The sequence below is a fragment of the Electrona antarctica genome (assembly GCF_951216825.1).
Source record: "Electrona antarctica genome assembly, chromosome: 16".
NCBI classification, from domain to species: Eukaryota; Metazoa; Chordata; class Actinopteri; order Myctophiformes; family Myctophidae; genus Electrona; species Electrona antarctica.
The window spans coordinates 31,914,808-31,935,857 of NC_136797.1; the positions used below are offsets into that span (position 1 = coordinate 31,914,808).

Here is a 21,050-nt window from a genome sequence, read left to right on the forward strand (position 1 = left end):
GGTCCATATTATCATTATACTGTCACACAGTACCTGGGCTGAATCAACAGATTGACCATGTTCAACACAGGTTCTACTGTATTTTTAATCATACTGTCACAACAGTATAGGCTACTCTCAACCTCCCAGATTACTCATGCCAACTGGGGTGAATCAACAGACATTGCTTGTATTTTAGAGTTTACCCAAGCAAACAGTGAATACCGGTAAGTAGTTTACTTATACCTAACTACTTACCGGTATTTACTGTTTGCTTAACGTTTGCTTCACTGTTTGGTAAACTTTACCTGGCCTGTGACCATGCAGTCATAAGCCAATATAAGCACTTTTTGAGTTATGTGTAAATGACATTTTCTATCAATATTACTTTTGTACTTCAGACATACTGTATAGGCTATACAATATCAACTAATTTTAGTGTGTCTCACTTAATAACAGTTTGCTGCTGGGACAAAGTATAATGCACCCGTTTTCAACATGTTTGTTTGACAAGTAGAGAGGAAGGTCTCTTTTAGATGTATGTGTAACAACGCACTAATGGAGAATCCAGGAGTAAATTCACAGGGCATTGAATTAATATGAACTAAAGAAGTTCTTGACTTAGGTCTTTACTTAGTTGGTCAAAAATAATTACAAAGTATATGCATATAGACATTTATTCTCTTCTTCAAAATGAGTTTGAATATACAACTGATTTCAGTAAAGCAATTAAGGCACGAAGCAAGGCAAGTATATTTGTAAAGCACATTTCAACGAGGCAAAAGAAGCCCATAATAAATGGACATTTGAATTAATTAAAAAGGAAGAAAAAGCTGAAACACCTATGTCTCTTTTTAATAAGAAACACTTATTCAAGACAGAGCAAATGACACAATATTCAAGGACCTTTGAGTAAAAATACAAAAAAAAAGAGAAGCAGGCTACATCTAAACCAAGACGTAAAAGGGCATAGGTTGAACTTTTATAGTATAGTTTGTTGATAGCTTTTCATACAATAGTGGTCTTTTTTAATTTCAATCATTAATTTCTTTGTGTGTCCCAACCCATAGGTTGAGAACCCCTGGCTTATGACTTATCCGCAGTGTACCCTTTTATCCATTGCCCAGACTGAACGGGCATCCAGGGCCTCTGGACCGACGGTTCACTGAATTCTCATAAGACATGTTTTCAGGACAAAACCCTGCAATGGTAAATACAAAGAAGAGTATTAACACTACACTGCACTAATGCTTCCCAATTCCAACTAGAAAAAGTGCTGCTCGGAACACATGTCTCCACCAGGTCAAGAACATTTGTGATGTTTGGACAACATGTGAAGGAGTAATATAAACATGTTTTTTGTTTGTTTGTTTCTCTTTTCCCTCTTTAAAAAAAAAATAAAGTGCCTCCTGGTGGCACTATTTTTTCACTTTACTTGACACCCTCACTGGCAACTTATATTGACTTATAATCACACTACAGTAGTACAGTATAATGCATTATAATAGGGATTAGAATGCTTTGGAGTGACCAGTAATATACTTGACCTTACAAGTCTTTATGAAATGCTAATAATCAGTTATGATTATACATATGTAGATAAACAAAAACATGAGTAATTATGAGTTCTTATAACTAAATATGCAGCAGTATAAGCAATTATAATGCATTTATACTTGACCTGATAATTATAAAATGGTTTATGATGTCTTATGATCATTGTTAAGAATTATGAGTAATTATGGGCATTATATAGCATTATAAGCCGAATATAATGCATTATAAATAATATAAGATTATAATACATTAGACATGGGCTTCATAGAAAGTGATAAATGATATCTACCATCTCCCTTGTAGTGGAATGGTGGTGGTGGTGCGTAGTTGAGACATTCCGCTTGCCGCCTGGTTCTTTGAATGAAATATTCATTCAGTTGCCCTTTTAGACCTCAAGAAGAAAAAACAAACGGCACACAATTCAATATAAAACATTTGAATACTACACTCTCCTTACATTACACATCCAAATACTGAACACATCAGAACCCTTGTGCTTACCATATACAAGTAGATAAGTCAGAGGTGGATAATGAGGAACATGAGCTTCTCCAGTCATCACGAGGCATCCGTTGCAGGCTTTCAGAAACGTGAATTTTGCTGAAGCGTTGTGCTCTACTAAAGTAGTAAGACATGAGGATACTGTAACATTATGACATAATGACATACTGTATATGTTTTCTCTCTCTCTCTCAGTCTCTCTCTCTCTCTGTGTCTCTCTCTCAGTCTCTCTCTCTCTCTCTCTCTCTCTCACACACACACACGCACATAACTTACGAGACAGGTCAAGGTTGAGTGTGTTGTTTTTGAAGGTCATGTTATGGAAATGATGGTAGACACACCATATTGTCTTATTTCTGCAAGATCAACAAACATATGAAGTAGTGTAGTATCTATTTTGATCAAGTTTGTTCATATCTGTAGACAATGTTGTGGTATACTAAGAATTAAAATAAAAAGCATCAAAAGGTCTCCGAATGGAGTGAACACAACACAAAAATTGTAACATTATCTTAGTATGCAAATCTTTTTCTATGTTTAACTAGTGATTCTCAAACTTTTCTGGATCAGGGCACTTGAAAAAAGTGTTGGCCCACCCATCTGGCCACTTAACACGGCAGCCAAAGTGTGAGCAAATTTTAATGATCAATCAACTGATTGTGTTCCAGCTAGGATCAATGGGACTAAAGTAGTATACTTTAAGCTCCTATGTACAATATGGGTATCCGAATTAAAACACATTTCTTTTAAAGTTGTATTTTTTTTTTAATACAAAATGTAAAATTCCCAGCAGAATCATAATTTTAAATCTAAGTTAAAAAAATATAATTTTTGAATTTCATGTTATCCTTAAAATCATAGTGTTTTACAAATGATTTTGGCACCGACTTGCAATTCCCTCACGACCCATCACAGGTTGAGTAAATAATAGTTAAATAGATCACTCACTCAGGCCGAAGCAACATGTGTGCCATTGTGAGATTGAGTGTCCCAGTGTTGGTGTCATGGTAGAATTCTGCCCAGGAACTCTTGGCGATGGTCAGAGCATACTGATCAAGGGAGTCAGTAGAGTAGGCCTCCTGAAGAACCCACCTCCCAAGGAACATCTGCATGAAAGGCACTCATTTTCAGGGACATATTTCAATGAATGAATTCTATTTCTATCTGCATGGTCGATTGTGTTAATACGATATAACCAACCAGTACATCTGCTGTGGTTGGACAATTTAGACCCTTTGCTTGCCCTTTTTTATTTGCCATTTTTACCATTTTGAAAAACATTTTTAAAAATAGTTCAAATAGACAATCTATAAGCTCACAAAATGTCGATGTAGATCAGCAATTTGAAGTATTTAAAAATAGGGCCCCTGGTTTACAGGTATAGTACTACTTGTAATATCTCCTCCCGACATGTCTATCTTGGAAGAGTCATAGAAATTAGGATATAAAAGTTAGAGATTACAGCTTTAACTTCACACTCAGGAAGATGGTTAGAGGTCAAGCCTCCCATGCATACACTACAAGATTTTTGACAAGATTTTTTAATTAATGAAGTCAGAGTAAATCAGTACTACAGTATATGTGAGTGCATGTGCTTTATTTTTTCTACAATGGTCTCCTTACCTGTTTCTCAACTTCTTCTGGGGTGGGGCGTTTCAGCAGTTCATTACAGCTTCTACGAGTTGTTGTTGTTGGTGGTGGTGGGTAGAATTGTTGGGGTGGTGGGTAGAATTGTTGGGTAGGAGATTTCGGCTGTTCCTCCACCTTGAAACTCCTCACCAGGAGAGTCACAAGAATGGCTCCGTACGCAACACAGATCCTATAGAACACTGTTCAGGAACATGACCTCGGAATGTGGAACTTGGGTAAAACTCAAACCTACACAGCGTTACTGCCGGGTCCAAAACGGTTACTTTTCAGGATTCAATTTCAGAAATGGCAAAAATAGCAGATCTGCAAACTCAAAACGTTGTCACATCGTGGCACGTTTTGAGATTGTAGATTGGCTATTTTTGCTACATTTGTGTAACAGCAAAATTACGAAGGGCATTAATGAAAAAACATAAAATATATGGACATTAGAAGTTTCGACCCGACAGCAGCAATACATTTCACAGTCCACACTAATTTGGAATATCAATCATCTTGATCACAATACGCAAATGCATAATTGTCTCTGCCGGGAGGAAAACTCATATGTCCAAAACTGTTACTTTTCAGTATTCAACATTTTTAAAAATGCCAAAATTAGCAGATATATAATCTCAAAAGGTTTCGAGCTTGTGGATCTGCTACTTGTGTGATACCATTAGTGTGATCAAGTAGGGCGTTCATTTACGGGAAAAAAAACACAAACAAGTTTCTGCCCGACAGCGACGATATGGTAATGGTATTTGTACAGTAAAATTAATGCAATAAACAAATGTATTTTCTTTCTCCAAATTTTCAATCATAAGACAGTAAAATGAGGGATACAATGTAAGAAGAAGACGGCAAAGCACTTCCTTGACGGACATCTTCTCAGGTAAGGTTTGGTCACCGGTCGCCCACTTGTCATTCTGAGGGGAATGAACCCGACTGTAGAACCACTGGCGGAGGTTGAGACGGGCCATCGCCCGTCAGTGTTCTTCAGATAATCCACACGTTTAAAGGCTGCTGAGGTGATGTTCTGTGACAAGAATGAAAGGAAATGGTTGTTAAATTCTAGATATCAGCATGCAGCATTTACCACATAAGAAGTCATATCTTAGACAAAAGGCCTACAGTGTCTTGTCTGTACAATGTGTTATCATTTCACCTTACGCTATGAAAGAGAAACAATATTAGATTATGTAAGAAATGTGATGACAAATAAAATACTACTTAGACCGCAAGACACTGGAAGAAAAGTAATTCCAGAAATAAAAAAGAGAGTTAGTTACTGTACAGCAACAGTGCAGTTCACTGCAGGTCCGTGTGTAAATGTCCCTAATGCAAAAATGTCCCAGTAATTATACGATATTAACTTCTCTAAATGTTTACCAATCCTCACCACACATACCAAAAAATACCAACATACCAAAATTGCATTAATCAGGATTGCAACAAGATTGCATCTTCCGGTCTTTCATTCCAAGCTTCCTCTATTCAGTGATGGAAGAAGTACTCACATGTATCAATACCGCAATGTAGATATACAAAATACAAAATGTATTTGGGTAAATGGCATCAAAATATAGCCTACTGGCCTGGGCCGTGGCTCACTGGCAGTCTGGCAGTGTACCACGGGTACGATCATGACCATCTTTACTACGTGTCACCCCCCCACCTCTCTCCCCATTTCCTGTTAGCCTACTACTGTATCTATGCCTCTATAAAAAATATCAAATAAAGGTGAAAGCCACAAAAATATATATAGTACCAAAAGTAATCGTTGTGCAGAATATCCCATTTCACAAGTTCAAAATGTATGAAAAAAATATATTTAATAAAATCTACAAGCTACGAGCTTTTACATCTTTAAAATGACCAAAATACTGTATGTACTGTATACAGCTGAAGTGGTTAAGTGTGTTTTATAATACAAAATCTACAAAGTAACTAGTAGTAACTCAAGTTTACATAGAACTTGTAGTAGAGTAAAAAAGTATTATATTTTTAGTTGGGTAGACTTTTTGAAATATTGAAATTTGTAAATGCTGAGGAAAGTAAAAATACCTTAACATTGTGCATCTACCCTGTATAGTACAGTACTTGAGCACAAGCTCACAACACATCGCATCGGCTGAGTTGCAACGTGATCGACTATGCAACAACAAAGATTGTGTGAAAGTAGTTGATGCCATTCAGTTAATTTGATTTCTGATTGATACTGTAGTTTTCTCCCGTCAATATTTATAAGTGGCTGGATATTTTTCCTTGTATCTCATTTTTTTGCATTTGATTTCATTCAAGTGAACTGGGAAACATTACATTTTTTGAAATAAAGTAAATTTCACTGTGGCTCAATACAAGAAGCATATAGCAAATTAGCAATACAATATGTGTGCACTTAAGTCACATTTTGTATCTGAACCAAAGAAGTTCTTTACAAAGTATAGATGAGTACTATAGACATTTATTGAACAAAAACAAATAATCATGAATCTAGATTCTGCCATCATTTTTTCCTTCTTCAAAATGAGTTCCAATATACAACTGATTTCAGGTGCAAAGCAAGGCAAGTGTATCTGTATAGCACATTTCAACAAGGCAATTCAATTTCTCTTTACATAAAACATTAAGCAATAGAAACACATTATAAAATTTGAATTAAGTAAAAAGGAAAAAAACAGAGCTATCTCTCCTTAATAAGAAACACCTATTCAAGGCACAGAGCAAAGTACACAATATGCAAGGACCTTTTAAAAATAAGATACAAACATAAAACAGAAAGAAGGCTACATTTAAACAAAGATGTAGAGGGCGATAGGATAATCATATCGGACAAAATAGGTCTGGATTATTGAAATTAATGTCCCATCAGTAGATGTACTGTACAGTATGTGACGGCTTTCAAGATGTGTTGGTTATGTACATGCATTATGCGCTCGCCATCGTTTCCTCTAGCAAAGGTGGCTGTGAACACAGAAGTCGGTCCCTTGTGACTTATCCGCAGTGTACCCTTTTATCTATTGCCCGGACTGAACGGGCATCCAGGGCCTCTGGACCGACGGTTCACTGAATTCTCATAAGACATGTTCCACTTTTCAGGACAAAACTCTGCAATGGTAAATACAAACAAGCGTATTAGAAATAGTTCATTCCTCCTGAGATGATGATGATGATTTGTTCTTCATATTATTATTAGTTTATCATTACACTTAAAATCACACTAATGTAGTATAACTGGGATTATAATGCATTAAATATATATAATATAATATCTGGGCCCTCATCAAACCCTGTACACTCAAGACACTGCCACCGCTGCCACCCTTACCCTCCATATATGGAGCCGACCTGTTCCGACATCCTATATGTTGATCTGACCTCATCAAACCCTCTGTACTCAAGACACGCTCCATATATGGCCAGTGCACACGACCTCGCCCTTTAGGGCGTCTTACTGGTTTATATCAAGAGTGTGTATAATTATACAGCATTATTATAAGCAGATTAATTTATGAAGCATTATACGTATGTTTAGGTTTATAATACATTATAGATATACAGTACCATGATCTCCATTGTAGCGGAAATGTGGGGGTGGTGGGACGAAGTTGAGACATTCAGCCTGCTGCCTGGTTCTTTGCATGAAATATTCATTCAGTTGCCCTTTTAGACCTCAAGAGGAAAAAACAAACGGCACAAAATTCACTATAAAACATTTGGATACTATCCACATATACCACATCTAAGTACTGAACACATCAGAACATTTCTGCTTACCATATACAAGTAGATAAGTCAGAGGTGCATAACCAGGAACATGAGCTTTTGCGGTCAGTGCAAGGCATTCGTTGCAGGTCTTCACAAACCTGACGAGTGCTGAAGAGTTGAATCCTACAGTAGCAAGACAAGTGTGATCAAGTATTGCATAAGACCTAAAGAATGGGCTTCAAACGAGGTCGGCTGTTTTTCAGTAGGATGAAACAGGCTTTCTGTTTGATTTCAAGAAGACTACTGCAGCTCATGGCAAAGCAAGTTCCACATGAACTCTAGTGTGTTTATAGCATATCTAAAAGATAGCTGTTTGGCTATTTTCAATGCTTGAGATTTAGTGTAGAGGGGAAAAGGAAATGGACTAAGTATTAGCCTCGCATAGCCAGATGAATCTGCCATTGCAAAAAGAAACTTGCTATCTGGGCTCTTGGGGAAGTAGGCTATAAAAGGGTTTAAGTAGCTAATCAACCTCTTGCTATCAAGGTTTAAAGACAAACAATACCCCATATCTGCTATGAATAGATATTGTATAATTACAAGCAGAAAACTAGGACATTATGATGCTCTTGAAGGCCACATCGTCCGGCAGCCGGGCTTGTGGGGTGGGAAACTTGGTATATAGTATTTTTTATTGGCCTTTATATGGCCATAGCCGTCATGACAAATGTGATGAGATCAGCACAAATGTGAGAATCATGAAAACACCCTAGTTTGACATGTCACATGCTACTTAAAACATAAGGAAAGTTTGACATTTTTGCCTTACATAGGATGTTAATGGTAGGATCACAAGAAACCCCTAAATTGCTCAATACCGACAGCTGGTCAGCAAGTGGATTCACCCCTCCACCTGTAGTGACGGCCCCCACTGACCCCCGCACACGGATGACACACAATACTGGGTGTGTGTGTCTCCATGCAACAGAGCTCTTTCAAGTTATGAGGACAAGGTGCACACACACACACACACACACACACACACACACACACAGACAGACAGACAGACAGACAGACAGACAGACAGACAGACAGACAGACAGACAGACAGACAGACAGACAGACAGACAGACAGACAGACAGACAGACAGACAGACAGACAGACAGACAGACAGACAGACAGACAGACAGACAGACAGACAGACAGACAGACAGACAGACAGACAGACAGACAGACAGACAGACACTTACGAAACAGGTTAAGGTTGAGTGTGTTGTTTCTGAAGGTCATGTTGTAGAAATGATGGTAGACACACCATATTGTATTATTTCTGCAAGATAAACATGAACATATGAAGTAGCGTAGTAGCAGTATCATTTGAGCATTATGGGTCAGTTAATGTGCAGTGAATATACTAGCTGACTTTTTGATTGATTACAATGGTGGAAATATATCCATTTCGATCAGGTTTGTGCATATCTGTAGACAATGTTTTGGTATGCCAAGGATTAAAATAAAAAGCACAAAAAGTTATTTTAGGGTCGTTTGCACCAAGAAAGATTAAGCCTTAATCTGGTTTAAATCAAGGTTCATCTATTAATCCAGTTGCACCAAACTTTAATCCTAGTTTTCACTAATCCGGTTTAGTTTTAAACCATCCTTTTAATCTTGGTTTTGTTTTTTTAATCTTGGTTTTCATTTTCACAGTAAACCTGGATTAATGTCAATCTTGCACCACTACTTTAAACTTTGATTTAAGTATCAATAAGGGATTAATTCTAAACCAGCAGGAGAGGAGGTTTAAATGAAAACAACATGCTTATACGTCTGTTGGTTTTTCTTTTAGCGAGCGAGACGGTTTTTATTATTATATATATTTTTGCTGCAGGCACTATAATTTAATTTAAACATTCTCAAATATGAATGAAATAGTAACGCTAATGATGCTCACGACTGCTGCTGTTTATTTACAGCGCAAAACCAAGATGGCGGACACACAACAAAGTTTAATCCATGAATTAATCACAGTTTAAAGTTGTAATCACAGTTTAATGGATTTTAATCACAGGTTAAGGATTTAATCACAGATCTGTTAAGCAATGCTTAAAATTAAGTGGTGCAACACAACTCGAATTAAAATTAATCCTTGATCAACAAATCCTTGATTAACACTAAACTAAGCTTTATTTCTTGGTGCAAACGACCCTTAGAGTCCATACTGTAGCAACATTTTGACCAATTCTCATAACAGTGCATCCATGTTAGTATGCAAATCATTTTTTCTATGCCACATAATATGTTTAATACTTTATGTAGAATACACCAGTAGTTCCCAAATGTTTCTGGATCAGGGTCCACTTGAAAATCAGCATGTTTATTTTAATGATCAATCAATTGAGACCGTGACAGAGGGGCGCCGTCTCAATCGAACTTGAGCCCCCAGAGTCCCGCAAGTAGGGAAAGTCGCGTGGCATGATCTGGCATCACCATTTACACAACGCCAGCAATGCTCACGAATGTGACACATGACTAGATGCGAAGCAGTTCCGCATGCATCACGGAAGGGGCCAATCAGAGGCAGGCGGGGGCAGGTCTTTACGCAACCGTATTGTTTCTTTGAATCACGCATTTTATAATGAGTGATGGATATAATTATTATGATATCACAGACAAATTTAGTGGAATATATATTTGCCATATTTACTTGGTAATTAGTTTTTTGGATACTTGAACATTTTCATAGAAAATTCTAAATGACCGCCATTTTTTCAGACGGTTAGATATGGATCATCTCTGTGTCGAATTATAAATTGTTCTTGATGCAGAATTTGCATTAGTAACTTAGCATACTGTATATAGTATGCACATAGGTGAAATCCGTCCTCTGCATTTACCTGTCCTATAACAACGAGAAGCAGTGAGCAGCCATTCTACGGTGCTCGGGAGAAATTAGAGGAGCAATTTGGGGTTAGCAGTCTTGCACAGGGACATCGACACATTGCTGACCTGGCCTGGAATCGTACCTGGGACAACCATGGGCTCTGGCACCCAGGCAGGCTCACTAACCACTCGGCTATGGCCACCCCAAGGGTTCATAGTCCCCCTCAGATGTCTATGACCAGTCCCATTTGCACAGTGAAGATAGCTCTGGTGTTGACACCAGCACCCCACACATGGTCTCTATACTGTTCTCTTGATGCTCTTCTAGGCAGCCTTGGTCGGAGGGATTGATCTTTGCAAATAATTTCCTCCTTGCGGTATCTATTTCTGTGCATGTGCTGGTTTGGTCATAGAGTAAGATAATAAACCTCTCAATTGTGCCATTACCAGCTGTGGTATGCCATTTGCAGCTGCAGACAGTTTCAACAGGGCATGTGTAATCTCACCAGCCCATACAGCCCACACAGTCTTTTTCCCATGGCTAACAAAGCTTGAAATAGTGTCACAACCCATAGTCAGCACCAGTGGCGGCACTGGCTCAGGATGTAGAGTGGCTGCTTGGAAAGCAGAAGGGTTCTGTAACGGGGCAACCCGTGCCCTATATATATATATATATATACATAAACTGCTCTATATAACATGCAAGGACTAATGTTTTAAACTGGTGTATTAAACTGTGTGTTCACTGATTGTTGGCTAATTGTCTCTCCTGCACTGCTGGTGGCATTTCCCTTGATTTAGGAAGGGGCCAAGTGCTATGCAGGGGAGGGGTGTTTCCTATGCTTTGAGTTTAATTGTCATTGAGTTTCCAACCCAAGTTATACTTGTTAACTGTAATGCATCTTTATGAATGTTTAGATTACTTTTATGCAAGGGGTTATTATGGCAGTATTTATTTACACGTATTTATTGAGAAGAAATGTTGCTAATAGTTCTGTGTCCTGTGGTAGGATCCACCCCTATTTAAGGGAGGATGCAGGGACAGGTGAGTCAGTTGGTTGTGGGCTTTAACATGGGTAACAGTCCTGAGGGAGAGCTACAGGGCCTTGTGTGACCAAGGTTTAACCTGAAGAGAGTTCTCATCCTATTTGGTCTTGTTCAATTGTGGACGCCTAAGAAAACTGTCTGGAGTTTTGGGAGACTAAAAACCCTTAACCTACATGTTCTGACTGTTCTTGGAGCCTTGGCCGTTCGGGCAACTTTACAGGTTCACTCAAAAGTAAATGTCAAAGTGTCCTTGAGCAAGACCCCTAATTGCTCCCGATGAGCAGGTTCTCGCATGGTTTCCTCCGCCATCATTGTGTAGAGCCACCACCATAGAGCCAGAACCATAGTCAGTACCATAGAGTCAGCACCATTGAGTCGGCACCATAGTCAGCAAGTCAGAACCATAGTCAGTACCATAGAGTCAGCACCTATAGTCAGCAAGTCAGAACCAGTCAGTACCATAGAGTCAGCACCTATAGTCAGCAAGTCAGAACCATAGTCAGTACCATAGAGTCAGCACCTATAGTCAGCAAGTCAGAACCATATTCAGTACCATAGAGTCAGCACCATTGAGTCGGCACCATAGTCAGCAAGTCAGAACCATAGTCAGTACCATAGAGTCAGCACCTATAGTCAGCAAGTCAGAACCATAGTCAGTACCATAGAGTCAGCACCTATAGTCAGCAAGTCAGAACCATAGTCAGTACCATAGAGTCAGCACCAGTCAGTACCATAGTCAGCAAGTCAGAACCATAGTCAGCAAGTCAGAACCATAGTCAGTACCATAGAGCCAGCACCATAGTCAGTACCATAGAGCCAGCACCATAGTCAGTACCATAGAGTCAGCACCATAGTTAGCAAGTCAGAACCATAGTCAGTACCATAGAGTCAGCACCAGAGTCAGTACCATAGGCAACTTCCGGTACTTATCAGCCCATGAAATTGCAGCAGGGCTAGGGCCTGAAAAAGCACGCACACACAACCAGTGTTCCATGCATTGACGTGTTGTGACACTGTGTTAAGCTTTTGTTGGCCATGGGAAAAATACTCTATGGGCTGTTTCCTGAACTTACACATGTCCTGTTGAAACCGTCTTCTGCCCCAAATGACATACAACAGAAGGTAATTTCACAGCAGTGGTGTCACCAGTGTGCCCTGGTTGTGCTTCAACATCCAAGTACGTTTCCATTCATCAAATGGTTCAGTTGTTTTCGTTTTGCAGATATAGGGATTTTTTTTTGTGTATTGGAAAAATCTTTTATTTGCAATAAAATTGATATTTTCTTGCAATTATAATTTAGATTGAAAGAAACAGTGGTAATATTCAGTTGTGAGATAGCAGGAAGCTTCAGGCCAATTCCAAAGTTCAAAAATGTAATTCTGATCACCCATATCAGACAGTCATACAGGTACGGCTGCCATCTTGAAAACTGTCCGCAATCTTGAATATTCAATGACAATTTTCAATTATCCAAAAGACATTTACCAAGTACTATGTAAGTACTATGTAGTACTATGTCTGAAACATCATATTATATCCATCACTCATAAGAAAACAGTATTTGCTGGTGGCCATTTTGAAAAATGGCTGCCATGGGTGTTGAAAATTCATGATGGCTCCACTACCAAATCTTGAAAAGGCTTTTGGCTAAGTTTACCAAATGTCATGCTTTTATCACAAACTGAACGATGAATTTGGTTAACTGCTGAAATAGCTCGCTCGGCGGTGCCTCGTGGCTCAAGTCGGATTCAGACGGAGGCCTATGTCAAGATTTGATCGCAGGAGGTTGAGGCTGAAAGGCTAATGATTAGCGAGGCACGCCACCGAGGCAGGTACTGGAGTGGGGTTTCATGCTGAATTATGGGAATAAACAATAGTTATCACTCACTCAGGCCGAAGCAACATGTGTGCCATTGTGAGATTGAGTGTCCCAGTGTTGGTGTCATTGTAGAACTCTAACCAGGAGCTCTTGGTGATGGTCAGAGCATACTGATCACTGGAGTCAGTAGAGTAGGCCTCCTGAAGAACCCACCTCCCAAGGAACAGCTGCATGCATGAAAGTCACTCATTTTCAGGGACTTTAAAGCTGCAATACAGAACTTATTTTAATGAACCAGATCTACATGGTCGATTATGTTAATACGACATCTGCAGTGGTTGGAGAAGGTTTCCCTATTACTCTCCCATTGAGAAATTTAGACCCTGATGTCAGTTAGGAGTAGGACACCTCGCTTACAAGTAGTACTGCATGCCTGAAGAGCATGAACGCAACATCTACCCCCAACATGTCTATCTTGGAAGTTGGAAGAGTCATAGAAATTAGGATACTGTAGTATCAGTTAAACGAGTGCAGCTTTAACTTCACACTCAGTATTGGAAGATGCATGCGGTTAGAGGTCAGGAAATTGATACAGTCAAACTAAATCAGTACTGTATGTGAGTGCATGTGCTGTCTTATTTCTACAATGGTCTCCTTACCTGGTTCTCAACCTCTTCTGAGTTGAGGGGCTTCAGCAGTTTACTACAGCTTCTACGAGTTGTTGTTGTTGATATTGTTGTTGTTGTTGTTGTTGTTGTTGGTGGTTGAGGTGGGTAGAACTGTTGGGTAGGATTTTTGGGCTGTTCCTCCCCATTGAAACTTCTCACAAGGAGAGTCACAAGAATGGCTCCGTACGCAACAAAGATCCTATAAAACACTGCTCAGGAACATAACCTCGGAACTTGGGTAACATTATAAGCTCAAACCAAAGCTTCCAATACCGTTACTTTTCAGGATTTGCTACATTTCACAATTGCAGATCTACGAGCTCAAAACGCGTCGGATTGTGGCACGTTTTGAGTTTTCAGATTGGCTAGTTTCATAACTTTTGTTTAGCACATCGGTATGATGAAGTAGGGCATTAATGAAACATAAAAAGGTTAAAAAATATGGAGATAAGAGATTTTGACCAGACAGCAACAATACATATCACAGTCCACACTATTTCATTTGGAATATCCTCTTGATCACACAGAGTAAAGTCCTCTGTGTTAATGGTACCAATGTGAGTATACAGATACATATCGACTGTCGGGTGGAAACCGCATACGTCCCAAATTGTTACTTTTCAGTATTCAAATTAAAAAATAGCGAAGGTAGCAGATCTAAAAGCTCAATCTTGAGCTTGCAGTTTTGATACTTTTGTGTGACGCTGTAGTAAAGTATGATAAAGTGGGGCCGGAAAAAAAACACAAAAAGAAGAGGTTTCAGCCCGACAGAGACAATATGGTATACTGTATGGTATAGCTCTCAGAGTTAAATTTAATGGACTTATTTCTATTTTTAATTTATCAATTAAAAACACAGTAAAACAATGAAGGATACAATGTAAGAAGAAGACGGCAAAGCACTTCCTTGACGGACATCTTCTCAGGTAAGGGTTGCTCACCGGTCGCCCACTTGTCATTCTGAGGGGAATGAACCCGACTGCTGAACCACTGGCGGAGGTTGAGACGGGCCATCGCCTGTCAGTGTTCTTCAGATAATCCACACGTTTAAAGGCTGCTGAGGTGATGTTCTGTGACAAGAATGAAAGGAAATGGTTGTTAAATTACAGGTATCTGTCGCCTTCTGTATACTTATTTGTAGATAAAGTATAAATCAAACGTTTGACATTTCAGTCTGGAAACCGGCAAAAACATTAGCCTGTGTTTCATAAACTGACAGTCCAAATATAGTTGTTGCCTGGATGGTTAATGTTAAAAAAAAAAAAAAAAAACAGGAACAGAACAGAACAGAACAGAGGGTTTGGTAATAATAACACATATTTCAAATAAAATCATTTTATTAATGACAAGCACATACAGTACACACACACGTAAGAGCAGTTTAAATCATTGGGTGCTGCTGGATCCTCCAAAAGATTAAATAAATACTGTAGATGTCAGGGTCTGCAATCCAATTAAATTAGTTTATTGCCTCTCAAATGTTTTGGGAAGGACGGCCTCCTTTAATGTGCTACTTGGCAAACAAACCAACATGTTCAACTCAGGTGCAGTGTTTTATTTAATTTGTTTCTTCTTTTATTGGCATTGCATGCTGTATTTCAGATAAGAGTGTGTTGAGAGACATGAAACATGATGAAAGGGGCCTCAAAGTGGATTCAAACTTGAGTCCTCATGACTCACATGAGCTTGTAGATCTGCTACTTTTGAATTTGAATACTGAAAAGTAACAGTTTTGGAAAAAGTACAGCTGGGTTTCCACCCGTCAGAGACGATATAGCCTAGTTAGTAGTAAGTGTTAACTAGCTAGTCCAGAAAGGTGACTAGAGTCCAGGTAAACAGCTGGTCAGACTCTGGTCAGGGCAAGCATACAGTACAGAGCTGGAGTCTATTGTGAATTAAAAGTGGGCCTTACAGCAGGGGTTCTCAACCCGTGGGTCGCGACCCCTCGGGGGGTCGCCAAATTATTTTAGGGGGTCCCCAAATTATTAAAAAAAAAAAAAGGGGGGGGGGGGGTTTTACATTTTATTTTCACGATTTTTCTAAAATAGCAGACCTACAAGCTCGCTATGAGCTTGTAGATCTGCTATTTTTCAATAGCTAAATTATAACAATGCTTAAAACACCAAAAGGGGTTCCCGCCCAAAATGGTTTAAGGTTATTGTAGCAGTCAATTTATATTGGGGGTCGGGAGGGGGCGGGGCGAGGGTCCCGAGACGTTGCCAAAGCATTTCCGGGGGTCCCCGGCCAAAAACGTTGAGAACCCCTGCCTTACAGGACACGCTGGCTGTTGGCAGTTGAAGATTGTGGTCTTATCAATAGAGAAGTCTTACAAAGTGAATTGTGTCAGTTACTGTATGATTTCATTGTTATTAGCAAAAGCTGTGGTTTGATGTGGAAGTAGCTTTGGAAATTGTAGCCTCAAACCGAACTGTGTAGGTTTGCACAAGATCCACACTCGCACGCACATGAACAAAATCAAAAGTGTGTGTGAATTCATAGTTCATAATAATATGAATTATTGTTGTTTACTATAACAGACGCAAATACAATTCTACACCCTAAAGGTGGTTGCACACTGGATGCACTTTTCGGAAAACCGACGGAAAAACGCTGCTAAAAGTCAGAAAAACGCATTCAGTGTGCAACCACCTTAAAATACATAATTTGTCCACTTTTCTGGGCATGTCATTATATGCAGAAAATTATACTAGTAGTATACTAGTTACAGTATAAGAGTGATATTGTGTTATAGAGGCTAATTTGCATGGCAATTAATTGCCTACAGCTGTGCCTTGAGAGCTACCGTATAGAACTGAAATAAATATATATTATATACTTGATATAATACTGAAAACAGCAGAACATGCCAGCTATGTGCAACACTGTGGGTTAAGGTCAGACCTGGCTGTACAGTACACACACAACCAACCTTGTGTCCCCAAATAAACCCACACAGTCTGTTCAAATTAAGGGCATTGGTTTAATATTAACACAAACATCTGACCAATGTATCTCTCACTATGAAGTGGTTTTCATTGGCGTGCGTGTGTGCATGTGATGTGCGCGCGTGTTCTTGTTGTATACCGTGTCTCTGTAAACATTTTAATAGCATAGCAACCCCCACAGCCTGTTTGTCAAAACTAGAACACTCTGACACCTCAGCTCACAGCATCACTCATATCCATGCGTTTACACTGTGACACTGCAGCTCACAGCATCAGTAACTTGTACAGTGGCGTGCACAGATAGACACTAGGGGGTGCTAGAGCACCCCCTGCCCTTTTGGCAATGTGCCCTTTTGGAAAAAAAAAAAGAAAAACTTTTTTTTTCTTTTTTTTTTTTTTTTCAAAAATAGCAGACCTACAAGCTCGTAGCGCGCCACTCGGTGGCGCGCTATGAGCTTGTAGATCTGCTATTTTTCAATAGCTAAAGCATAACATAATGCTAACACCAAAAGGGGTTCCCGCCCAAAATAGATTAAGGCAACCGGCCGGTTCCACGCGCTGCACAAGGTGCCCTTTTTTTAACTTGAGCACCTGCCCCTCTAAATGTCTGTGCACGCCACTGAACTTGTATATCTCTGCTGTCGGGAAGAAACCTAACCTAACTCCAAAATGTTTTCAGAAAATGCAATACTGCCTCATCAAAGTTGGTGTTGTGACTTTATATATTGTCAGTTACTTGCATGAGAGGGGGTGATGTGGTGGAGTTAGCTGTTTTAGCAGACAGTTTGAAGCCAAGGAGTTAAGAGGTTTTGTCCAAAGCGCTTTCCATTGGTTCAATATTCTTTAAACCAACACACAGATGTAGTTGGTGTTCAGTAGCACTGATTTATACAAAAAAGACCCTCAAAGATGGAGTTAGGTGGTTTCCTCCCGACAGCATTATGCTTTACAGGTGGTGTGTCTGTGTTTTAAATACATCATTGCTGTCGGGTGGAAGCCTTTAATGTCCAAAACCGTTCCATTTCAGGAAATGGAAAAGAAGAAGTCTATGTTTAATGGATGAAACATAATTATTTAGTCACATAACTACAGCTAATGTTCTATTGTCGCGTTGAGACACACTGTGAGCTTTTAGAGCAGTTAATTTCCGCCAAAGTAAGGCATTCCATTCATTTACAAAAATGCAAAGAAGTTGAAATAATTATGGAGAAAGGTTTCTGCCAAACGATGATATACTGTACTGTACTGTACGTGCAAAAGTAGTTATACAGCAGTAGAAATGCCTAGATCATAATAAACCAGGCAGTGAAAGACTTGTGCGATAAACATAATCAACTACTGTACATGATGCAAAGTCTAGCCAAGTAAACCAAAAAACACGCAGCACGCAGCATTCACAAAAAAATGAATACATTGACTGCTTCGTCAAGTTGCACATGAAAGTGATACAAACACAACAGACACCTGTCAAATACAGTATTCACTCGTGGTGTGTCACTTGACACAATCAGAGTGAAGGGTAGAATAGTAGACCAACGACGGAAAGTGATTTGACAATAATGTTTGTTACCTAAATTCTGGCATCAATTCCTGTTCCAGGCCTCAGACATCAACCCCTGTCCATTCCACAAACACCCCCCCACATTCACATTCCCGTCTTCAGACATCAAAGCTCAACGCCTGTCCTGCTGTACCTCTTGTAATTGCCAAGGAGACGAATGCAAACTCCACTTGTTAGCAAAATATCAATGACTATCAATAAAAGTCTTTACCATACGGTGGTTCTCCCACGAGTCACGACCTTCACGCCGATCATCTGGATGCTGTGTCCAGCAGCATTTTAAGCTAGACCAATACCGTAAACCCAATTTATACTTGTTTGCGCATTGTGTCTCGCACCGGAAATAGCCAATCTACAAGTTCACGTCACGTCGCAGTTCAAGAGACATTCTACTAGAGATTGCATATTTTCCGCATAAATCAGGCTTTATTGATCCCGCGGGGTAAATTCAGTTTTATATCACCTATTATTCCTATAAATAAAATTGCTCTTTGTTCAATCATCAACCATTGTTCCTAAACATGGTTACCCGCTTCACTGACTACAGCTTTAAATGGCTATAACATGCAGATTTGAGTATTGTTGATATTGTATTATATACTCCAGGTGACTTTGGAAGCCTGTGGATCCCACTGCTTTCTGTGGTAGATCAGCACAGTGTAACACAGAGCCTTATACGCTGCAACTGCTGGAAAACGCAGAATGAACATTTTAGTCAGAAAGTAGTCAACCGGTTATATCGCAGAGCTGAGAAAGTAATCTGTGCACTTGTGGTTCTGGTGACCAAACAGGCAAATTATGCTCCGTGATCAGATCATTTTTGGAGTTACAAAGGAGTCTTAAAGCTAAAAGGCCAGGATTTGAATTGTTAAGAATCGAATCCCGGGGTTAAAAAATGGAAATCCAACCCTGGAAAAAGACCTGACATGTTGTTGACTGACTGAGGAGAGGGCACTTTAGTGGCATTATGATGTGCATTGCTTTGTTGTTGTTGTAGTAGTAGTAGTAGTAGTAGTAGTTGCTGCAGTAGCTGCTACTGCTGCAGCTACGGGTAGACTGGAAAGTGGAAGAGAAGAACTCATGTTTCTGTTGTGTTTGTCAGTATTTCCCAATCCCATGCCACATGCAGCAAGGTCACCTCAGCAAGAGAAAAGGGCATCTTGCTCCGGTCTGCATAAAAGAAAGTCAGCAGACGCTAACACTAGTGTAGAACAGCACTCACATGCCATGTCACTAGAGGGCAATGATGACAATGCAAAATATTTTCAGATGGGAATCCATGGACCAAAACATGTTAATTTGAGGGTGCTTGACATTCAAATGTTTGAGAAACACAGGTTTAAACAACAGCTCAGCCCAGTGGCTCAGGGGTAGAATGGCCGGTAGTAGAACAGCCGGATGGTAACCGTGAGGTTCCCAGTTCGATCCCGGGCTCCCCCAGAGTTAGTGTCGAAGTAGCCTGGCCCAGCCAGTGTGATTTCTGTTCTGAGGGGCGGGTGCCGCTGGGATCACGATGGTGGATCCTATTGATTCACCGATCTGAGCGCCCGACAATATTAGTCTTTAAGATGTAGTGGAGTTAAGTTTTAAAATACTCCTTGTTTTTGAGTGGTGCAACCACTCCAAGGAACAGCAATGTGACTATGTGACTATGAGTACCAGTAGGGGCAAAAGTGGCACTGTTGTGCCAGAAACAGAGACAGAGAGATAGTGCTGCACTGTTGCCTGCTAATGAGAGACAGAGAGAGAGAGAGATTGAGAGCGAGAGAGAGAGAGCGGGGGGGGGGGGGGGGGGGGCAGGGGGAGAGGGGAGTTGCACCACTCAGTTCACACGGGTGTGATTTTCTTTTTAACATACAGCACTTGAGTAAATGTACTTAATTAGTTTCCACTTCTGGAAAGGGGAGTGTACTACAACTGCTATACATGTCTATACCTGGGGTGATATTTTCTATATTTACAGAAAGAAGGTTGCTCAGGTTGCTAAGACACTAATGGACAGTTGGTACGGTAACGGTAGGAGTGAGTCACTGACGAGGAAACACTGTAAGAGAGAGGGACAGAGGGACCAGTTAGAACAGGGGTGGGCCACTTAATGACACCCTCACTCCAGAAGGCTGCCACATATGCATATACAGTACAGTTGGGCAGAAACCTCAACAAAACAAAAAGTAGCAAAAATAGCCGATCTGCAAGCTCAAAACACGCCACAGTGCGACACGTATTGAGCTTGTAGATCGACTTTTTGCCATTTTTAAATTGGAATCCTAAAAAGTAAAACATTGATTTAATTTCAAATGCATTTAGTTTACTTATGTTATCTTTATGAACTTAAATACAAATACAGTGGACATATATATTTTATTCGTTCCACTGGACCAATGTAGTTATTATTTAGTCAAGGAAGCAAAAAATAGCAGATCTATAAGCTCACAATGTGATGCTGAGCTTGTATAGTTCTGCCGTTTTTGAGAAATCGTGAAAATATGTGCAAATCTTTGAATGTACCAAAGCGAACATTTTTAACTCAAATCTTTGCTTCTGGAGGTGGGGGTCGGCGGCCATAATATATACGATTTTAGGAGTCCTTGTTTGAGCAACATGTTTTTTTATATTTAGGATCTAGAAGACTTTTTTAAGAATCAGCCTCACGTCTTTATGGGTTAATCAGCCGAACAGTGTTAACATGAGAGACTCGGCTCTTGATTGGTCCCTCGCACCTCACAAACAGAACACTCACAGTTTAAGTGG

General features: G+C 39.7%; 2 protein-coding genes across 3 annotated transcripts in view; both read right to left on the bottom strand.

Moving 5' to 3' along the window:
• Window positions 1-621: 621 nt before the first annotated feature.
• LOC306939783 (uncharacterized protein) lies at window positions 622-5,190 on the bottom strand. Of its 2 annotated transcripts, none has more exons than XM_079524475.1 (8): window positions 5,096-5,190; window positions 4,513-4,705; window positions 3,661-3,856; window positions 2,986-3,143; window positions 2,314-2,393; window positions 2,038-2,151; window positions 1,826-1,927; window positions 622-1,180 (listed from the first exon to the last, which is right to left on the bottom strand). In XM_079524475.1, exons 2-8 carry the CDS (start codon window positions 4,647-4,649, stop codon window positions 1,092-1,094), a joined length of 876 nt encoding a protein of 291 aa, XP_079380601.1. In that variant the 5' UTR covers window positions 4,650-4,705; window positions 5,096-5,190; the 3' UTR covers window positions 622-1,091. The 2 variants fall into 2 exon arrangements, with proteins under 2 accessions (XP_079380601.1, XP_079380600.1); XM_079524474.1 differs by having other exon boundaries at window positions 2,038-2,154.
• Window positions 5,191-6,117: 927 nt separating this feature from the next.
• The window catches only part of LOC306939917 (uncharacterized protein), a 43,477-nt gene continuing 28,544 nt past the window's right edge, over window positions 6,118-21,050 (bottom strand). The window contains exons 2-8 of the mRNA XM_079524728.1: window positions 14,671-14,863; window positions 13,785-13,992; window positions 13,195-13,352; window positions 8,629-8,708; window positions 7,447-7,560; window positions 7,234-7,341; window positions 6,118-6,777 (exon numbers count right to left, since the gene is read on the bottom strand). Of these exons, the coding sequence (XP_079380854.1) occupies window positions 6,683-6,777; window positions 7,234-7,341; window positions 7,447-7,560; window positions 8,629-8,708; window positions 13,195-13,352; window positions 13,785-13,992; window positions 14,671-14,807 (900 nt within the window). The 5' untranslated portion in view covers window positions 14,808-14,863 and the 3' untranslated portion in view covers window positions 6,118-6,682. The remainder of the gene's footprint in view (window positions 6,778-7,233; window positions 7,342-7,446; window positions 7,561-8,628; window positions 8,709-13,194; window positions 13,353-13,784; window positions 13,993-14,670; window positions 14,864-21,050) is intronic.